Here is a 13,391-nt window from a genome sequence, read left to right as displayed (position 1 = left end):
CTGCCGGCACACAGCTCCTAGCTATTTCCTGCCTGCACCCTGAGCAGTTTTCAAATGTTTTGAGCTGAGTCCCCTCTTTGAGTTATATTTTTTGGTTACGGTACCTGTCAGCGTTCCTTCCCCACTCTAAACTCTAGAGTACAGATGTGGGGACCCACATGAAAGACACCCTAAACTTATTTCTCCCAGCTTAGGTTAAAACTTCCCCAAGACACAAAGTCTTTGCCCTTGGATTAGGTAAATGCTGCCACCACCAAGTGATTTAACAAACAATCAGGGAAAGGACCACTTTGAGTTCCTATTTCCCCAAAATATCCCCCCAAGCCCTTATACCCCCTTTCCTGGGGAGGCTTGAGAATAAACAAGATGAGCACAGACCAGCCTTGGATTTTTAAGACCCAAAAAACCCAATCAGATTCTTAAAAAACAGAAGTTTATTAGAAGAACAAAAAAAGATAAGAGAGTAACTCTGTAAAATCAGAATGGAAGATAATCTTACAGGCAGTCAAATTCAAAACAGAGAATCCCTCTAGGCAAAACCTTAAGTTACAAAAAGACACAAACACAGGAATACACATTTCCACCAGCACAGTGAATTTCACAAGCCAAAACAAAGAAAACCTAATGCATTTTCTAGCTAGATTACTTACTAACTTTACAGGAGTTGGAGGGCTTGCATCCTTGATCTGCTCCCAGCAAAGGTATCACACAGACAGACAGACAAGAGCCTTTCCCCCCGCCCTCCAGATTTGAAAGTAACTTGTCCCCTCATTGGTCATTTTGGGTCAGGTGCCAGCCTGACCTTCTTACCCCTTTACAGGTAAAAGGCCAGGAGGGATTTTATAGCACTGTATACAGAAAGGTGGTTACCCTTCCCTTTATATTTATGACAGCCCCCCACAACGCAGACAGGCTGGGTGACTTGCTGAGGTGAGTCAGGGAGGGAGGTGGTGCTCACTCCCTGGACCCTGCTGTATGGAGTTGGCCCAAGTCCCATCAGCCTTTCCACCACCCCCAAAATAGAAGTCAAACTATGCCTATGCCCAAGGTCCCCTCCTGGCCCAGAGCCCCAACTCCCCACCCCTGCTGGGCCCTGGAGTTTTTATAGCATGTTAGGGGGAGGCCTCGGCAAGAAAAAGCTTGAGAACCCCTGGTTTAGTGGACCAACTTCTGTTGGTGAGAGAGAGACAAGCTTCCAAGCCACACAGAACTTTTGGAGGATGTAAGAATTAGCTTATTTAGCACTTAGAAGGTGTTAGAAGCAGTAGGTAAGGGCTAAGGTCCAAATTGAGCCTCTAGATACAGGTGCAGAGAACTCCCATTGAACTAAATGCCTAGATAGCATGTATATTCCATTTGGCAGCAGGGCAGGGGAGGTGAGTGCTGTGTAAGTGACAGATCAGGGAGCAGGCTTCCCTGTGCTCTCAGCAGCCCTACAATTGGTATCCAGCCTGTGAGCTCCCCAGGCGGGAGCTAGGGTTGTGGGTGTGGGGGGGGGGGGGGAGGGCGTGTGTGTGTGTGTGGAGAAGAGAGACACAGACACCCAATGCCCTAGCAGCCTGACAGATGTAGTGTGAAAAACTGCTATCTGACTTGCTATTTAGGGTGAACTGAGCATACTCAGTAACATCTGCCCTTCACCTTACCCTTACTTGGCATCAGATTCTGTGGACAGCTTTTTGGGTTAAAAAGGGGCAAAGGGGGCAAATTTGAGGGGGGTGGTGGCCAGGGACTGAGCAGGGGATGGAAATTGACTGGGTGCAGGGTTCAAGCAGCTGGAGGCAGGGTTAGCATAGGGGCTGAGGAGAGGTGAAATCGGGGAGCTGGAGTTAAACTCAGGGGTCAGAGGGCAAAACACTGCACAGGGTAACAGTTATACCCCTGTGGACTGAAACACCAGTGTTTGCAAAAATATGGTGGGGAAAAGTGGGGGCAGAGGGTTTTTTTTATTTGGTCAGAGGGTCTTTTTTATTTCATATATCCTCTCAGAAACAAAGTATCGCTCATCAGTTTATATGACTGCATAAAGTCTCATAGCAGTTTACAAATTTGTCTTATCTGCTGCTGGGATTCCCTGAATTGTGGCTTCCTTCCTTGTAATCCATTTTAAATATACTTTTGCTCCTTTTAATTGATTACTTTTTAAAATGTTATTTTCATTACTCTTAGCACGTCATCATTTACCTTTGTTATCATTGTGCAGATGCATGTCATTGTACTATTTAATTTATATTTTAATAACAAATACTCATCGAAAATATGTGTAAGCTGCATAATACATGATGTTTAAATGGACCTCACTCTATTAAGAGGTAATTGATACATATATACAGGAGAGAGGGTTGTTTGGAAGCTGGAGACTTTATGATTCCATCCCCCACCACTGTCAAGTTTTTTCTTTAGACTCTCTTGGCTGCATATAACAGAAAGTTAGTGTATCCAGTGGTGGGCAAAGTAGGCAGATGTACCCCCATCGCTCACAGTCTATCCCTGGACCAGAGGACGAGAGAGGTGAGAGGGTAGCAAATTAGGACAAACCAGCAAATAAGAACACCACTGTATCAGTAACTGCTACCGGTAGCAAATCACACCCGAAGCAGTGTGTTGCACTACCGGCTCTGGAGACCGGGGGGAGGCCTCGGCACGGACCAGCACTGCAGGCAGAGGGTGATTGACAGGAGGGGCGGTGCACCAGGCAGCATGGCGGCCGCTATGGCACTGAGCTGCGGGATGCGCTACGGGCCCTATTCCCGGCAGCTGCTAGGGCCGAGCGCCCGCGGGCGGCTCGTGCGGCCGGCGGTCTGGGGAGGGAGCGCGGCGCCGGCCTCCAGCCGGCCCGGCCCCGGGGGAGAGGTGCAGTACTGCGCCGAGCTGCTGCGGTGAGTCTGGTGCGGGGCGGGCGCAGGGATGTAGCCGCCGCCCCAGCCCCTTGGGGGAGGGGGGCCTGTAACCCCCGCCCCGAGCCCGAGCCCCAGCCCAGACAGTTTCAAAGGAACATTTGCTGGGTCTGTAATTAGCTATGAAAGTGCCCTTTAAGGACCTGATCCTAAGCCTACTAAAATTGATAAGTGTCTTTCCATTGACTTCAGTGGGCTTTGGATCAGGCTCCAGAACAGGTTTAGAAAGTAGCTGCCCAAGGTCACCCAAAGTACTTTCAGGGATTTGTTCTGAAAATTCCCAGTAGATTTCCAGTTACTGTTTTTACGTCCACAAAGTGCTTGTCTGCAAATCTACTTTTCTTTTTGCCTTGACACTAATAATTAAATAGTTAAAACTTGCCCACTTATTTTTACCTCATATATGAAACAAATGTAACTAAAATGGGGTGGGAGGGGATCAACAGTTCTCATGAAAATGAGTAAATGTGTGCCCAGATGTCTGTCTCTTGAAGTTAGGGGCTGAAACTTGAATGCAAAGCTTCACCCTATGAATGCAAGGGATGAAAATACAGGCACCTTAACTATATAGACAGTTTTGAATTCCGCTTGTAATAAGAATAGTTGAGTAGAACTCTGCATTTTATGGTATGGTTTTGTGTGCTGCAGTTGTTTTTAATTTAATGGCACTCCCAAGTGGCCAAAGGAGTGTACATCAGTTTACAGAGTAACAGCCGTGTTAGTCTGTATTTGCAAAAAGAAAAGGAGTACTTGTGGCACCTTAGAGACTAACCAATTTATTTGAGCATAAGCTTTCGTGAGCTGAGCTGTAGCTCACGAAAGCTTATGCTCAAATAAATTGGTTAGTCTCTAAGGTGCCACAAGTACTCCTTTTCTTTTTACATCAGTTTAGATACCTATAGTCAGTATGCCACAGTTGTAAACTTCATGCTGTGATTGGAATTGCAAACAAACAAAAGAACATATCTACACTTCGAGCTGGGAGTTTGATTCCCAGTTCGAAGAGACATACTTGCATTAGTGCTCAGTGAACCTACATGCTAAAAATAGAGTGTACACATGGAAGCACAAGTGGTGGGAGAAGCTAGGTGCCCCGAGTACATGCCCATCCAAGACCCTAGGCATTTACTTGGGGTGGCTAGCCCCTCCACTGGCTCTCATTACTGCAGCTATATTATATGTTTAGCTGTTAGTTTCATCAGAGCTAATGTGGGTATGTCTTCTCAAGCTGGGAATCACACCTCCAGTTCCAGGAGTAGATATACCCAGAAACTCCACTGGTCAAACAAACTGTCCTCTGCCAAGCTCCAAAGAGTCCAGTCTCTGTAAGCGTGGTTTCATTAGAACACAAGATTGGAAGTCAGGAGATCTGGACTGTAATTGCAGTTTTGCCACAGACTTGCTTTGTGACTTTGGGCAAATCTCTTAAAGCCTGATTCTCAAAGGCGCAGCTGCTCCTGCTGGTGCACAGGGTGTTCAGATTACTTCCCAGGGGGAGTGAATGAAATCTGTTCTTTTAACTGTTTAAAATAAAAGCATCTATTTTTGTTTTGGTCACAGTTACTAGTTGAGCTCGCAATTCACTCCTATTAGAAGTAAGTTCAGTGCTGACCAGTAGAATGCTTAATTTACATATAGTTATAAATAAAATTTATAATCTTTTTGTTTGTCATATATAGGAAACGTGACTATGAAGGGTTTCTGTGTTCTCTATTGTTGCCTGCAGAATCCCGCACCTCTGCTTTTGCACTGAGAGCCTTCAATGTTGAACTGGCCCAGGCAGGTATTAAAATAGATTTGTGAAGTACTGAACTATAACTATCATTTCAAGACTCTAGGTTGAACCGTAAAGAAGTGTTGTACGCTGAGATTAAAGTTTTGTGTTTCAAAGGGTGATAAACAGATGGTCCACCACAAAACCCCAGATCTAAACACCTGTAGAAACTGAGGGGGCTTGGAATCTAAACTTGGATCTGAACTGTGCAGCTGACTCCTATCTGAAAAGGATCAAACCAAAAACCTTGGGGGCAGATTCATGTCTAGGTCTATGCTGGCAGAGACTTGGCAGACTTTCAGGAGGGAAGCCTGCAGATTTTAAAAAGTGGTTACATCTTCCCTCTGCTAGATGGCTGTAGTAGGCTATACCTCTCTAATGGCCCCTTGAGCAGAGGGTGGGCAGTACTCCTGTCTCTGGTGCACAGCCCTCCAGCTGTGCTGTTCAGGGCATCTGCCCCCTGGTTGGAGAGTTAAAGTAGTCCAAACAAAAAGTCAGTATGCTTCCACAGCCCTCAAAAAAGCAGAGCCCTAGGCATTCAGGAAGCCAATGAGAAAAATAAAAGAGAAAAGTACCTGCCCTTCTCTTTCCTGAGAGGGCTTGGGCAGCCAAGGCTCTCAATCCATTTCCTTGTCAGCAACCCCTATTGCAAGGTGCCAGGGAGCTCCTTCGGAGTGCTACCCTACACTGAGCAAGTATCATCCTCCCTTTTAAGGATCTGCTTATCTGCAGGCTTGACAAGCCTCACAGATGTGCTGCTGTGTTAAGGCTGATTTTGCCCGGAGGAGCTCTTTAACTCCTTCCTGGTTGGGGTGGAGATCTGCCCCACCACAGTGACCCACAAACTGCCAGTGCAACCACAAAAGTTGATGTTTGCAAGAAAGGCCTAGCTAGAACAGCCCAGAGGATGTGCTGATTAAACATAATCCTGTTCAGCCTCTGTTGTCAGGACTCTTGGATAATTTAAAGCTGCCCTCCCTAGCAGTGGGAACACTACCTGTGATTCCCTGGGGTGGTTTCCTCTGAGGTGAAACTGGTCCAGGAACTGAACTTTGTGTGTTTTGAAATCCAGATTCTGATCTGGATTTTGTGGTTCAGCCCAGTCTCATAATACATGTGCCTTCAGAAGAATATTTGAAATAGCTGCTTGTCTTTGGGTTTCATTAGTGCAATGCTGAATCTGTAAAAATATATTTTATATCTGTGATTAAAAAGCACAAGAAAATCTCAAGAGCAGTAAAACAAATGCTAATCACAAAAACAAGAATTATATTGGTATGCAATAGCTTGCTGAAGTTTAGTATTTTAATTGCCAAGTGATACATATAAAAATATTATCTAGTAGCAGTATTTAAAAAATTGCTTACTAAGCTAGTTGAACTGAAGGAGGTAGATGTGATTTTTGTGATAGGTAAAGCAAGTGATTAAGGTGAAATGTACAACAAAGCAATCTTTTATAATTTATAGGAAGATTTGGGCAAAGTGTTTGATCTTCACTGTGGAATATTAGACACATTTTTGTTTCTGTCAGAGGTGTTGGCCCTTCCTGTGAACAGCTTGTCTATAGTCATAAATAAAATAGCCATCGGCTTATTATTGGAAAATTTTACCACTGGAGAGAAGCTGATTTTTACACAGGCATGATCGATGAAAAACCTTAATTGTTGCATATCTAGGTGAACTGAAGGAGAGCAAGTTAAAACTTTAAGTTTACTGTTAGAAATGTTTTTATAAAATACCTGAATAACTTGGCAAAATGTTTAAAGAATAAAATTGTTCATTTAGTATGCTATGTTCACGGGGTGACATCCTGCCCCAATTATTTCCCCCTCCCTGAGTTTTGCCATTGATTTCAGTGGGGCTAGGATTTCACCTAACATGTGTAAGTTCATTTGGGATATATATGGCCATATTTTTGAGAGAAGCTGAATGCCCACAGCTCCTGTTGATTCACAGGTAAGCTGAAGGTGCTTAGCACCTTTGAAAATCAAGCTGTTAATTATTAGGGACTTGTCCCTGTGAGATGCTGAGCCTGTAGGTTGCATTGGGGAGCTGAAAACTCAGCATCACCGGGAAGGCACTTAGTGCCCAAACCTGCAAGATGCTAAGGTATCCAAACTGCAAATAATTTAACATTCTGCTTTGTACATCATCACAAACAATTGAACACTGGAATCCAAGCTCTGCTGGCAGTTTTCTTGATGATAGATATGTCACTATCTGACTTGTTCTCTTGCAGCTGTAGAAATCCTGATAGTAGTAACAATTTGACTCACTCCTGCAAGCCCTCAGTGTCTTTCGTGCCTTCCTTTTGAAGTCATGTTTTTTTTAAAAAAAGCACATGTATATACAGTATGTATAAAAATTGTATGTTTTTTATTTTCTCCTTCTACTCCTTTTGTATGTTGCTCACTGTTTAGGATTGTAATCTCTTTGGGCAGTGACTGTGGCCTAAGAAATTAGATGTTGTGAGGCTGAGTGTCACAACTTCTAACTTTTAGGCACCTAGAAAATCCCTGTGATTCACAAAGCCTGACCCCTAGTTTACACTACATAATTACTTTGGTGTAGCTACCTCGCTCAGGGGTGTGAATAATCCACACCCCTGAGTAACGTAGTTATACCGATGTAAGTGCCAGTGCAGACAGTGCTATGTTGGCGGGAGAGCTTCTCCCAACGACATAGCTACCACCTTTTGTGGTAGGAGAGATAAAGCCAACGGAAGAGATCTCTCCCATTGTCTTAGAGCATCTTCACCAGAAGCTCTACAGTGGCACAGCTACTATGCATAGCTACTGTGCTGCTGTAAATTTGTAGTGTTGACCTGCCCTGAGTTAAGTCCCTAAGCTCCTATACAATGAATGGGGAGAGACACCTTCAACTGTGATTAACAAAAGCCATCATGCTGGGCAGGGAGCTAGTCATCCAATGAGAGGGGTGTATGCTACACTTTGTCCTTGTCTTGGAGAGAGGCACCTAAGTCTGGGCTGCAGGGAGGCGCCCATGTCGTCTTGGGATTCTCAGCTGCAAACACTCTATTTGCAGTAGGTGCCTACACTGTTAGCAAAAAGCCACAGAGGAAGAGAACTTCTCTCAACTTTTAGCCCAGTGGTCAAGGTATTCACCTGGGATATTGGAGACCCCTGGTTCAAGTCCCTCCTCTACCTGAGGGAAGAAAGGATTTGAACATATATGTGACCCCTCTTAAGTGAGTGCTCTAACCATTGGGTTATGGGATATTCTGATGTGGGGCTCCCTCAGTCTTTCATGTTGAAGTTGTTGCACTCTGGCTAAATAAAGTCAATGGATTAGAGGGACTAGATCGTGGGTCTCCCACTTCCTAGGTGTGTCCCCTGCATCCTCTAATGACCAAGCTGGTCAACATTACCACTGTAAGTTGATCTAAGTTACACTACTTCAGTTATTTAACTGAAGTCGACATAACTTTGGTCGACTTATAGCCGTATCTGCCCTGAGCTATGTCGACAGGAGATGCTCTCCCATGGACATAGCTTCCACCTCTCAGGGAGGTGGAGTAGAGACTTGATAGGAGAGCACTCTGCCATCAATTTAGCGTGTCTTCACCAGACCCGCTAAATCAACACCCACTACATTGATCGCAGCAGTGGCAATTTAGCCGGGAGTGTAGACATGGTCTTCCTTGTGAAAGATGCATACTGATGGCATGTGATCAGAAAAATCATTCAGGAAAGATGATACTTAGTTATGCTCTTTAAGTGTCTTAAGCTAAATGCCTCCATTAGACTGTAAATTTCACTCTTAAATATATTCTTTCCAGATTAAAGACTCCGTAACACAGAAGACCATAGGTTTGATGCGAATGGAGTTTTGGAGGAAAGCTGTGGAAGATATATACTGTGATAACCCACCACATCAGCCAGTTGCTATAGAACTGTGGAAGGTAAAATATCTTTCCTGTCTTAAAATTTACTTATAATTATTCTTTTACCTATGGAAAATGTTTTGTTGTTTTGCATGTGCTATACTGCATACTAACTGTATTTTGTGTTATACAGATAATGTATGATATGTTGTATGTGTTATACTAAGAGCAGCCTGAAGCAAAAAAGGGGGAGATGGACAGTGATGATGCTGATATCTAGGGAGAAGTTACCAGAAAAATGTAGCAACGAGTCAGAACTATGTTAATCAGAGAATTTGCCTTCTAACCAGGTGAAGGGACAAAATCATTAGAGTGACCATTTAAAATCAGTACCAATTAAAGTGTTTAAGTAAACTTTCCTGAGCCTCTACTAGTCTTTTCCAAAGGTTTAAGAACTGAAAGAAGACAGAAATTAGTGTGATCAGAGACTAAAGCCAGAAAGCAGACCATACAAAGAAAGATACACTATAGGAGGCCCACACCCTCACAGTTAAAACTATAATGCATGCTATTTCATATTCCATTGCACTCTGACTCCCTAGAAAACTGAATAGTGGACAGTTTCTGTCTTTCTAAACTTGCTCAAAATCCAAGTCCTGATTTGGATGCTGAGTTACAGAGATTCTACGTACCTGCCAACTTTTGAAATATTTGCTTCAAGACACCTCTGTGTTGTTCTGGAGCTTCCATGAACTTACAAACTCAAGCAAGCCTACAATTTAGCATCTCCGCTGGCCCTGGTTGGGGACAAAATGACCAGCTGACCAAATCTGTTCACTCTAGTTAGGACCCCCACTGCACCAGATGACTGATGATTGCCTGTACTTAACATGGGAATAAATAGACCCCAATATGTTGCTTTACAGTTATGATTTCCAGCTGAGATAGGTCATTGCCTTAGGACCACAGACTGACATCTTAAACTCTCCATCTAAGGAGTCATGTGCCTCTGTCTGTGTTGAAAGTGCAGAAAAAATAGGGAAACCCCCTATAATGGTGGGTTACTATACTACAATTCCTGTATGATTAGAGGGTTCACTTGAGGGCATCATGGCTCCCCATCTACTGTCTGTTGTTTATCTGAGGTCAGGGATCACAGCCCTTTACTATCCCCTTTTTCTGATGTTGGCACTGTTGTGTTAATGGACGCACCGAGTGTGCTCTTCCTCCTTTAGGTCTGATGTCAAGCACAAGTCAGTACTTGTTTCTATCAACAATCCTGTTCAAATTATAATTGTATTTAAACAAGAAACTGTTGAAGAAAGAGAGAAAACACTGGTGATGCCAAGAAATAAACAGCATCTACTTGTTTCTCATCTCGGAGATCCAACACTATTCCTAGATATCTCCAACTCAGAATTATTTATTTCTTTAGCCACAACAAAGCTCTAATATAATTAAAAGAGAAGCTGGCAAGTATTCTGGACCTTAGTTATAGATTATTGGATTCAAAGCCCCAATAGAACAGACTTAGATGTCTTTGCTGCAAAGGGTAAAATTTGATATTGGTAACCTTATTTCTGCACCTTTTGCTTTTTATTCACTTTTTCTCTGCCCCAGTACATGCCAGACTGCCCACAAGCAAGCTGGTCTCTTTTCTCCCACAATGTCTGTGCTTCCAGGAATGGATTTGGTCCTTGGTTACTCTTTTTCCATTCCAAAGGTCCCCTCCTGTGTGGTTGTCTGGATCTAATAGATTCAGCATACACTGGCTTGTGGTATGTCTAAACATGTTCTTCCCAGCTCTCCTCAGTAGGGCCTGCTTGGATGAATAATAGTGGTTTCTTCCAAAGGATAATTGTAGTAAACATCATGTGGATGAGCATCTGTATAAAATGTCAGATTTTGAGATAGTTAGACCTGCTGGTCATATACCCTCTTTCCAGGGAGCAAACCAATCTTGTAGTGGGGGGAGGGGAATAGATCCATTCCTGCAACAAGGGTTGCTCTCACACCTGGTTTCTCTATCAGGCCCTTTAAACAGAATCAATTGCCAAATGAGAAATAGTTCAAAAAGCTTAAAAGCATTTCTTGGATGTTCAGTCAGCTTTGATGGGCAAAGAGAACACTGAGGCAAACTAACAATCTCCTTGGATTACCTCATAATGGTGCACTCATGTTGGTTCCTAGAGTTGTGATTTTATTTCCTGTGCCGCTGGACACACCCGGAATGATCCTGTATGATCATTTCAGTCTTTGCAGAGAGTAGCTGCCCCAAAAAGGACAGGTTGTTATTAAAATAAAAAACAAATCCTGTATAAAAAAACAAAACAAAAACAAAACAAAAAAAACTTGAAAAAACGGGCCAAATTCATGGATAACCTGCAGACCTCTCTCGTAGCCCAATTCATAGAGCTGCTTTAGTTAATGTTTCTTCTAGCAAAAACATTGCATACTATATTTTCATCACTAGGTTTGCATGGGGGACAATTGCAGTTTTACACATCAGTTATCAGTTTGGTATATATTAAATACATATTCCCAAATATTTTATATGGAATATGGCCAACGTTTTCAAACTTGGTTCCCAAAGTTCGGTGATCAAATTCATATGAAGGCACCTAAATAAAACTAGCCTGATTTTTCAGAGGTGCTGAACACTTGCAGCTCCCATTGATTTTTAAAAGCCTAAATATCGATTTAGGCACTGAAGTTTAGACACTGTGACAGGGTCAGGCCAGATGGCTACAGGAGAGTGATTTTTTTTTTCCCCCCCCCCGAGTTAGAAAATGCTTTATTCTGACAGATGATTGAAGACAAATATCCACATTTGTAGTTGGAGACTTCAATTGGCCATATCACAGGGCCCGTTCCTTATACGAATTACATCACTGAATCACAACGCTATTTTGTGTGCTCAGGAGAGTGATAGAAGGCAGATATATTAGCCCCAGGCTAAGTAGGTCCCTTTCCCCTTTGGAAGGTAACAGGGAAGGTTCCAGAACAATGAGGATCTTTCTGGAAACAATTAAGGCAGACAGGCTGATTAGAACACCTGCAGCTAATCAAGAAGCTGCCAGAATCAATGAAGACAGGCAGGCTAATCAGGGCACCTGGGTTTTAAAAAGGAGCTCACTTCCGTTTGTGGCGTGTGTGCGAGGAGCTGGGAGCAAGAGGCGCTAGAAGCTGAGAGTGAGAAGGCGTACTACTGGAAGACTGAGAAGTACAAGCATTACCAGACATCAGGAGGAAGGTCCTGTGGTGAGAATAAAAAAGGTGTTGGTAGGAGGCCATGGGGAAGTAGCTTAGGGAGTTGTAGCTGTCACGCAGCTGTTACAGGAACCACTGTAGACAGCTGCAATCCACAGTGCCCTGGGCTGGAATCCAGAGTAGAGGGCGGGCCCGGGTTCCCTCCATCCCCCCCAACTCCCTACTTGATACCGGAGGAGTTGACCTGGACTGTGGGTTCCACCAGACGGGAAGGTCTCTGGCCTGTTCCCCGATCCACTAGGTGGATCAGCAGAGACTGCAGGGATTGTTCTTCTTCCTTTTCCCCATGCTGGCCAGTGATAAGGCTAACTGAGTGAACAGCAGATTTGAGCCATGAAAGTGGCCAAACTGAGGGCTGCTGTGAACCTCTGAGGCGAGCAAATCTGCCAATAAGCGCAGGACCCACGAAGGCAGAGGAGGAACTTTGTCATAATACCCATGCTTGAAAATGTTTTGTATTTTATCAAGAAACTCATCAGATTGTATATGAAATTACAACTTAAGTTTGGGCTACCTTTTCAAAAGTGACCTCTAACTCCATCTTGTACGCCAATTGAGACACTGTGAGCCTAATTCTAAACACATTTCTGTGGGAGTTGTCAGTGTTCAGAACTTCAATCAGGACCTGTATGTCTGAAGTTATGTACCCAAAATTACAAGTGATTATTGACAATTTGGCCCGTAGTATCTGTAACTTAACAAAACTTGTTGCTTCTTTACCACTATGGCACTGTTGCAGCCAATGCACTTACAGAGAGTTAGTGCTGACAAACTGGGAAACCAGTTGGGCATCTAAGGCCTAATCTAAAGTCTACTGAAATCATTAGAAAGATGTACCTTTGCAACATTTTTTAAAAATATCTGCAAAAATAGTTATTTGGGGTTTAAATTGGATCTAAAGAGACAGCTAATGATCTGTAGAAAGCCTTGATTCTGAGAACAGACTGCTCCAAAACTTCTATCATAAACAGTTAATCATGTCAGACTCATACACAACAGTACGTACTAGCTGCAAAATTGAAGGTGATTGAGGGAATTATTTTAAATAATAAGTTTGGAAAAACCAGTATAGAATGGAGGAGCAATGAAAGGAGGGCAAGAGTTTGGCAGAGATGAGTGGCTGAACAGGAGATGGTAGAGGATTATCAGTTTTCTATAATAAATTGAATAATTATACTGTTTATACATTAAATAAATATATGAATATTCTGTATAAACAATATCTGTTGACATAACGTATATACTCATGCTAATTATTGTTCTCCTGAAAAACCATTAGGGAAGTCCTTTCATTGCTTGTCTTAGGAAACAAAATGCTGAATTTGGGAAGTGAACAATGTGATCTGCAAATATTTTGTTGGAAATTGTAATAGAATGACCCAGTAATAGAATGAATATGTAGACTTAAATTACATTTTAAAGAAAATATATTTTTTTAAAATGTCTCCTTTGCTTACGTGTTGGCTTGAGGCACAAGATTCTGTTTTTTCTGTAGCAGTAGTAAAGAGAGATCAGTTGAAAAGTTTTACACTTAATTTTTTTATTACACACTTTATTTTTCCATTTTGATTTAACTTAGATGATACTGAGCAAGTCAAATCTTACT

The 13,391-nt window shown here is 42.8% G+C and overlaps 1 protein-coding gene across 4 annotated transcripts in view; it reads left to right on the top strand.

Annotated features, from left to right (window-relative positions):
* Positions 1 to 2,674: 2,674 nt before the first annotated feature.
* Positions 2,675 to 13,391, top strand: part of NDUFAF6 (NADH:ubiquinone oxidoreductase complex assembly factor 6) — a 28,726-nt gene continuing 18,009 nt past the window's right edge. For 2 of the 4 annotated variants that reach the window (XR_006288428.1, XM_037892255.2), the window contains exons 1-3: positions 2,675 to 2,879; positions 4,577 to 4,676; positions 8,471 to 8,593. Coding sequence is in view for 3 of the 4 variants with exons in the window: in XM_037892255.2 (XP_037748183.1) it covers positions 2,701 to 2,879; positions 4,577 to 4,676; positions 8,471 to 8,593 (402 nt within the window). In the remaining variant the exon portion in view is untranslated. Of the gene's footprint in view, positions 2,880 to 4,576; positions 4,681 to 8,470; positions 8,594 to 13,391 lie in introns of all 4 variants that reach the window. The other 2 variants (XM_037892258.1, XM_037892259.2) reach the window with 2 other exon arrangements.

The sequence above is a fragment of the Chelonia mydas genome, chromosome 2 (assembly GCF_015237465.2).
Source record: "Chelonia mydas isolate rCheMyd1 chromosome 2, rCheMyd1.pri.v2, whole genome shotgun sequence".
Taxonomy (NCBI): domain Eukaryota; kingdom Metazoa; phylum Chordata; order Testudines; family Cheloniidae; genus Chelonia; species Chelonia mydas.
This window is presented reverse-complemented; position numbering and strand designations above follow the sequence as displayed.